This window comes from Lichenostomus cassidix, unplaced genomic scaffold (assembly GCF_008360975.1).
Source record: "Lichenostomus cassidix isolate B80296 unplaced genomic scaffold, HeHo_3.0 HiC_scaffold_867, whole genome shotgun sequence".
Lineage (NCBI taxonomy): Eukaryota > Metazoa > Chordata > Aves > Passeriformes > Meliphagidae > Lichenostomus > Lichenostomus cassidix.
In genome coordinates, this window is record NW_028147940.1 from 1 (window position 1) to 7,729 (window position 7,729).

Genomic DNA, 7,729 nt, shown 5'->3' on the forward strand with positions numbered 1-7,729 from the left:
TGTCCCCCAGTGATCCCACTAGTGGCCCTGATGACCCCCATTGCCACCCCCTGGATCCCATACCCGGCTGGTGACATCACACCTGGCTGGTGATGCCATACCTGGCAGGTGATGTCACACCTGGCAGGTGACATCACACCTGGCCAGTGATGTCACACCTGGCTGGTGATGCCATACCTGGCAGGTGATGCCCTACCTGGTTGGTGATGTCACACCTGGCTGGTGATGTCACACCTGGCCGGTGATGCCCTACCTGGTTGGTGATGTCACACCTAGCAGGTGATGCCATACCTGGCAGATGATGTCACACCTAGCAGGTGATGTCACACCTGGCAGGTGACGCCATACCTGTCAGATGATGTCACACCTGGCAGTGATGCCATACCTGGTTGGTGATGTCATACACCACGATGGCAGCCTGCGCCCCGCGGTAGTACATGGGCGCCAGGCTGTGGTATCGCTCCTGCCCCGCCGTGTCCCAAATCTCAAACTTCACCGTGGTGTCGTCCAGGCACACCGACTGCGTCAGGAACGCCGCTGCGGGGACAGGGGAGACGTGAGAGTGACCCTAAACCCACCCAGGAACAGCTCAGGGTGACCCTAAACACACCCCAAACCCACCCAGGCACACCGACTGCGTCAGGAACGCCGCTGCGGGGACAGGAGGGTGAGGGTGACCCTAAACCCGCCCTAAAACCACCCCAAACCCACCCAGGCACACCGACTGCGTCAGCAACGCCGCTGGGGGGACAGCGGGGTCAGGGGGACCCTAAACCCACCCAGGGACAGCTCAGGGTGACCCTAAACCCACCCTAAAATCACCCCAAACCTGCCCAGGCACACTGACCACATCAGGAACACCACTGTGGGGACAGTGGGGTCAGGGTGACCCTAAACCCACCCCAAAACCACCCCAAACCCACCCAGAGACAGCTCAGGGTGACACAAACCCATCCAGGCACACCGACTGGGTCAGGAACGCCGCTGTGGGGACAGCGGGGTCAGGGTGACCCTAAATGCACCCTAAACCCACCCAGGGGCAGCTCAGTGTGATACAAACCCATCCAGGCACATGGATTGGGTTAGGAACACTGCTGTGGGGACAGGGACAGCTCAGGGTGTCCCCAAAGCCACCCAGGGACAGCTCAGGGTGTCCCCAAAGCCACCCATGGAGCCCTAACTGCATCCCAAATCCTACCCTAGAATCCCACGTTTCCTGGGAATGACCACAGAGCTCACCCCAAATCCTGTCCCATATCTCCCAAATCCCACCCCAAACCCATCCCATACCCCCGGATCCATTTCCCAGGATCCCAAATCCTCAGCTCACCGCCGATGGTGCTCTCCTGGAACACCCCAAACCCCACCCCAAACCCATCCCATATCTCCCAAATCCCACCCCAATACCACCCCATATGTCCCAAATCCCAATCCCAGCTCACCGCCGATGGTGCACTCCTGGAACACCCCAAACCGACCCCATATCTTCCAAATCCCACCCCAAACCCACCCCAAACCCACCCCAAATCCCCGGCTCACCGCCGATGGTGCTCTCCCGGAACACTCCAAATCCCACCCCAATCCCACCCCATATGTCCCAAATCCCAAACCCAACTCACCGCCGATGGTGCTCTCCTGGAACACCCCAATCCCATCCCATATCTCCCAAATCCCACCCCAACCCCACCCCAAACCCCACTCAGCTCACCGCCGATGGTGCTCTCCTGGTACTCGTGGAACTGGCCCTTGACGAAGCGCAGCACCAGGCTGGACTTGCCCACGGCCGACTCTCCCAGCAGCACCAGTTTGAACTGGCAGATCTTACTGGGCTGCGAGTGGCCGTTGGGCCGCTGAGCCCCGCGGCTCGCCATGCTGCCCTGCCTGCGGAAACAGCCGGGGGGGAAAGGGATTGACTCTGAGGGGATTGACCCTAATGGGGTGGGGCTGACCCCAATGGGGTGGGATTGACCCTGATGGGATTGACCCTGATGGGGTGGGACTGACCCCAATGGGGTGGGATTGACCCTGATGGGGTGGGACTGACCCCAATGGGATTGACCCTGATGGGATTGACCCCAATGGGATGGGACTGACCCCAATGGGTTTGACCCTAATAGGGTGGGACTGACCCCAATAGGATGGGATTGACCCCAATGGGACTGACCCCAATGGGATTAACCCTGATGGGATGGGATTGACCCCAATGGGACTGACCCTGATGGGACTGATCCTGATGGGATTGACCCCAATGGGATTGACCCTAATGGGATGGGATTGACCCCAATGGGATTGACCCTGATGGGGTGGGATTGATCCCGATGGGATGGGATCACCCCATTGGAATCAACTCTGGGATGGAATTGCTCCCCCCAGCTCACCTCCTGGGATTATGGGTTCACCCCAATTATGGGATCATCCCAGAGTTATAGGATCACCCCTGCGTTATGGGATCACCCCAGTTAAGGGATCACCCCAGTTATGGGATCACTCCTGGGTTATGGGATCACCCCAATTATGGGATCACCCCAATCATGGGATCACCCCCAGGATTATGGGATCACCCCTGGGTTATGGCATCACCCCATAGTGATCCCTGGATCACCCCAGGGTTATGGGATCTTTCCAGCAGTGACTCAGCACTCGCTGCTCCCACCAGATAACACCAGAAGAGCCTCCAGATCCCATCAGATCCCAACCCCTTCCCATAAGGGAACTCCCTTCCCAAAACCCCCTCATCCCCCATTTGGTATTTGGGTTCATTTTCCCTGTTTTTGGGATCCTGGCTATTCCTTCCCATTCCCGACAGGAGCAGATCCCCCAGGATGGGCTGATCTGGGAATGGCACAGCTGAGGGCAGGGAATTCTGCTGGGAATGGGATTTGTGGGGGAAGTGACCCCAAAAGGCCCCAGACACCAACCCCACACCCGGGGATGGCTGATCCCAAATCCCTTTCCCAGCAGGAAACACTCCCATCCCGGATTTTTTGGGATTAGGGGAGATCTCTGTTCCCACCCACGGCCTGGGGAGAGGAACTCAGCATTTCCTGGAATGCTGTGATCCCAAAAAAAGGCTTTTCCAGGACCTGTGGAGCCACCAGGATCCCGGCTGGCTGTGGGATCTGTGCTCATCCTCATCCTCATCCCTATCCTCATCCTCATCCTCACCTTCCTCATCCTCATCCTCATCCTCATCCTCATCTTTATCCTCATCCTCACCATCCTCATCCTCATCCTCCAGAATCCCTGGACACCCCACAGATCCCCGGACACCCCACAGAATCCTGGACACCCCATAGTATCCCCGGACACCCCACAGAATCCCTGCAAACCCCACAGAATCCTCGGACACCCCACAGATCCCTGGATACCCCATAGAATCTCTGCACACCCCACAGATCCCTGCACACCCCATAGTATCCCTGGACACCCCACAGAATCCCTGCACACCCCACAGATCCCCAGACATCCCATAGAATCCTGGACACCCCATACTATCCCCGGACACCCCATAGTATCCCTGCACACCCCACAGATCCCTGGACACCCCATAGATCCATCCCTGCACACCCCACAGATCCCTGGACACCCCAGAGATCCCTGGATACCCCACAGAATCCCTGCACACCCCACAGATCCCTGATTTCCTGCAAAAGCAGCCCTGAGGCTCCAGGGATTTGGGAATTCCCAGATTTTCCCAATCCAGGATGCCCTGAGGGATCCCAAGGGACACAATTACCCACAGGAAAATTCAGATTTTGGGATGTCAGAGGATCCAAAAGCCTGGATATTCCTGGTAAAACACTGGGATCTGTCCCTAAAGGAACAGGGGGATTTCTCCCTAAAAACCACACAGGGGTCTCTCCCTAAAAAATCCATTGGGATTTCTCCACAAAAAATATATTGGGATTTCTCCCTAAAAGGTACATTGGGATCTTTTCCTAAAAACTCACTGTGATTCTTCTTTATTAAAATATCAGGATCTTTCCCTAATTAAACACTGGGATCTTTCCCTAATTAAACACTGGGATCTTTCCCTAATTAAACACTGGGATCTTTCCCCAATTAGGGAAGAATTCCTGTGTTTAATTAAACACTGGGAACTCTACCCAATGGGATATTGGGATCTTTCCTTAATGAAATACTGGAATTATTCCCATAAAAACACTGGGATTCCTTGGGAATACCGGGATCATTCCCTAATGGAATATTGGGATTTTTCCCATAAAAAACACTGGGATCCCTCCTCGATCCCGACCCCAAATCCCAGGGAACCCCAAACTCTGGGGGAATCTCAATCCCAAGGAATCCCAAATGCTGGGGGAGCTCCAGCTCACAGGGAGTTTAGATCCCAAATCCCAGGGGAGTCCCAGTTCTGGGGGATTCCCGGTTTCAAGAGATCCCAAATTCCGGGGAATCCCAAATTCTGAGGGAACCCAAATTCCAAGGAGTCCCAACTTCTGGTGGATTCCCAATTCCGGGAATTCCCAAATTCTGGGGGAGCCTCAGTTTGGGAGAATCCCAAATTCTGGGAGAGCCTCAGATCTGGGGGGGATCCCAAATTCTGGGGGATCCCAAATTCCAAGGAATCCCAACTTCTGGTGGATTCCCAATTCCAGGAAATCCCAAATTCTGGAGGAGCCTCAGCTCCGAGCAATCCCAAATTCTGGGAGAGGCTCAGCGCTGCAGGATCCCAAATTCTGGGGGATCCCAAATCCCATGGGAGTGCCAGTTCTGGGGGAACCCAAATTCCAAGGAATCCCAACTTCTGGTGGATTCCCAATTGCAGGAAATCCCAAATTCTGGGGGAGCCTCAGTTCGGGAGAATCCCGAATTGTGGGATAGCCTCAGATCTGGGGCAGATCCCAAATTCCGGGAGATCCCAAGTCGTGAGGGATTCCAAATTGTGGAGGAGCCTCAGCTCTGAGCAATCCCAAATTCTGGCGGAGGCTCAGCTCTGCAAGATCCCAAATTCCGGGAAATCCCAACTTCTGGGGGAATCCAAATCGGATCCCAAATTCTGAGAATTCCAAATTCGGCAATCCCAAATTCTGGAGGAGCCTCAGATCCGAGCAATCCCAAATTCTGGCGGAGGCTCAGCTCTGCAAGATCCCAAATTCCGGGAAATCCCAACTTCTGGGGGAATCCAAATTCTGGGGGATCCCAAATTCTGAGGAATTCCAAATTCTGAGCAATCCCAAATTCTGGAGGAGCCTCAGATCCGAGCAATCCCAAATTCTGGCGGAGGCTCAGCTCTGCAAGATCCCAAATTCCGGGAAATCCCAACTTCTGGGGGAATCCAAATTCTGGGGGATCCCAAATTCTGAGGAATTCCAAATTCTGAGCAATCCCAAATTCTGGGGCAATCCCAAATTGTGGAGGAGCCTCAGCTCTGCAGAATCCCAAATCCCAGGGAATCCCAGCTGCTGGGGGAATCCAAATTCTGAGGAATCCAAATTCTGAGGAATCCCAAATCCGAAGGAATCCCAAATTCTGAGGAATCCCAAATCCCGGGCGATCCCAAATCCCAGGGAATCCCAGCTTCTGAGGGAACCCAAATTCTGAGGGATCCCAGCTCTAAGGAATCCCAAATCCCGGGCGATCCCAAATCCCAAGGTATCCCCGGCTGCGGGCAGGGATGAGAACCCCTGCTGAAAAAGGAATAAAAACCCCCAATAACGAGGAGAAACCCCCAGAACGGCGAGGAGAACATTCCCAAAACCCGGGCGGGGGGGAAACACCCCCAGAACAGGGGGAAAGACCCCAATAATAGGGGAAAGACTCCAATAATGGGGGAAAAACCCCAAATAATGGGGAAAAGGGTTCCAAAGCCCCCTCAGAACGGGAGGAAAGACCCAAATAACTGGGAAAAGGGTTGAAAAACCCCCTCAAAACGGGAGGCAAGACCCCAATAATGGGGAAAAGGGTTCCAAAGCCCCCTCAGAACGCGGCTCGCCCCCATACCGCTCCCTTCGGCCACAACCCCGCCAGGCCGCGACCCACCGGGAGCTGCCGTTCCTCCAGCCCCGAGCCCACCGGGAGCTGCCGTCCCTCCGTCCCCGAGCCCCCGGGCCAGGCGATCCCGCCCGCCCCTCACCCCTCACGGCGGGTGCCGCCCTCCCCTCAGCGCGCCCGCCAGGCCCAGCGCGGCGCCGCCCGCTCCTCCCCGGCTGCCGTGCCGCCCCAGCGCCGGGGCTGCTCCCGGACCGCCCCGCGGGTACCTCCGGGCTGCCCCCGGTCCCTCGGGGCTCCTCGGGGCTCCTCGGGGCTCCCCCCGGTCCCTCCGGTCCCTCCGGGCTCCCGGCGCGGCCCGAGCGCACAAACAGCGGCTCCGCCGAGCCCTCACGGCGGGGGCGGGACTGAGCGCGGCCCCAGCCAATCAGCGCAAAGCCCGCCTTCGCGCTCAGCCAATGGGAGAGGGGAGCAGCACCGCCCCGCCCAGCGCGGCCAATGGGAGGGAGGGAGGGGGTGATGGGCGGCGGAGTGGCCAATAGGGGTTGAGGGAGTTGGTGGCCAGTGGGAGGAGGGAAGGTGGTAGGGAGGCGGGGCTTGAGGTGAGTGACGGGGCGGGCAGCCAATGGGGAGCAGAGCCGCGCGGGTGGGCGGGAGCGACAACAAATAAGGTGACCTGAGGGGGCGGAGCCCGGCGGCGGCAGCAGCCAATGGGAAGGCGGGTGAGCTGCGGATTCACCCAATCAGAGGAGGCGCTGGCTGTGATTGACAGCGGGGGCCGCCGGGAGCGCTGAGCTGGGGGCGGGGCTTGTGCTGACCAATCAGGGCAGTCCATGGGGCGTGTGGGCGTGGTCAGAGAGGGGGCGTGGCTTAGCTCGAGGGGCGTGGCCTGGGCGGGGGGACAAAGGGGACATGGGGGGGCATTTGGGGACAAATTTGGGGGTGTGACAGAGCCAGGGGGACTCGGGGAAGGGCTGGGGGGACCTTTGGGGACAAACCGGGGGGTGACAGAGGGTTTGGTGACACCCTGGGGGGTCTGGGGACAGTTGGGATGGTGACAGTGACAGTGACAGGACAGCCCCGAGGTGACAATGACAGGAAAACAACCTGGAGATTTTTGCTACGAAATTTGCAGAAATTACAAAAAACAATTCGGCTCCGAAAAGCGCCGGGACAGGGGAGGGGACAGAGGGGGTGGCATTTGGGGACAATATAGGGGGCAGTTTGGGGACAATAAGGGTGACATTTGGGGACAGAGGGGTGGCAGCCTGGTGACAACAGGGGTGGCAGTTTGGGGACAATGACACCACAAATCCGAGTTGGGGACACTGTGTGACACTCCTGTCCCCCGGCGGTCAGAGGCGCAGGTGGGGCACAGCTCTGGTGACAATGGGGTGGCATTTGGGGACAATGGAGGTGGCAGTTTGGGGACAATGGGGGTGACATTGGGGGACAATGGGGTGGCACTTTTGGGACAGAGGGGTGACATCGTGGGGGACACAGGGGGTGGCATTGGGGGACAAAGGCGGTGACATCAAGGGGGACAGAAGGGGTGGCAGTCTGGTGACAAAGGGGGTGGCATTTGGGGACAACGAGTGTCACAAATCCAAGCTGGGGACACCGCAGGACCCCTTGGTGACACGGTGACACTGCTGTTCCCAGCGGTCAGAGGCGCAGGTGGGGCACAGCTCTGGTGACATTGCAGGACCTTGGTGACACTGCAGGACCCTGGTGACACGGTGACACGGTGACAGTCAGAGGCAAAGGTGGGGCACAGCCC

General features: G+C 57.7%; 1 protein-coding gene and 1 long non-coding RNA gene across 3 annotated transcripts; both read right to left on the reverse strand.

The window, feature by feature from the left end:
* Positions 1-54: 54 nt before the first annotated feature.
* On the reverse strand, positions 55-6,355 carry LOC146420523 (ras-related protein Rab-5B-like). Of its 2 annotated transcripts, none has more exons than XM_085048175.1 (4): positions 6,219-6,354; positions 1,709-1,881; positions 386-537; positions 55-177 (listed from the first exon to the last, which is right to left on the reverse strand). In XM_085048175.1, the coding sequence occupies exons 2-4, from the start codon at positions 1,869-1,871 to the stop codon at positions 115-117; spliced, it is 378 nt and encodes a 125-aa protein (XP_084904301.1). In that variant the 5' UTR covers positions 1,872-1,881; positions 6,219-6,354; the 3' UTR covers positions 55-114. The 2 variants fall into 2 exon arrangements, with proteins under 2 accessions (XP_084904301.1, XP_084904300.1); XM_085048174.1 differs by lacking the exon at positions 55-177 and adding an exon at positions 235-348 and having other exon boundaries at positions 6,219-6,355.
* A 680-nt stretch (positions 6,356-7,035) lies between these two features.
* On the reverse strand, positions 7,036-7,565 carry LOC146420524 (uncharacterized). The gene is made up of 2 exons (XR_014849114.1): positions 7,483-7,565; positions 7,036-7,415 (listed from the first exon to the last, which is right to left on the reverse strand). It is a non-coding gene; the product is annotated as an uncharacterized LOC146420524 (long non-coding RNA).
* Between the last annotated feature and the right edge of the window lie 164 nt (positions 7,566-7,729).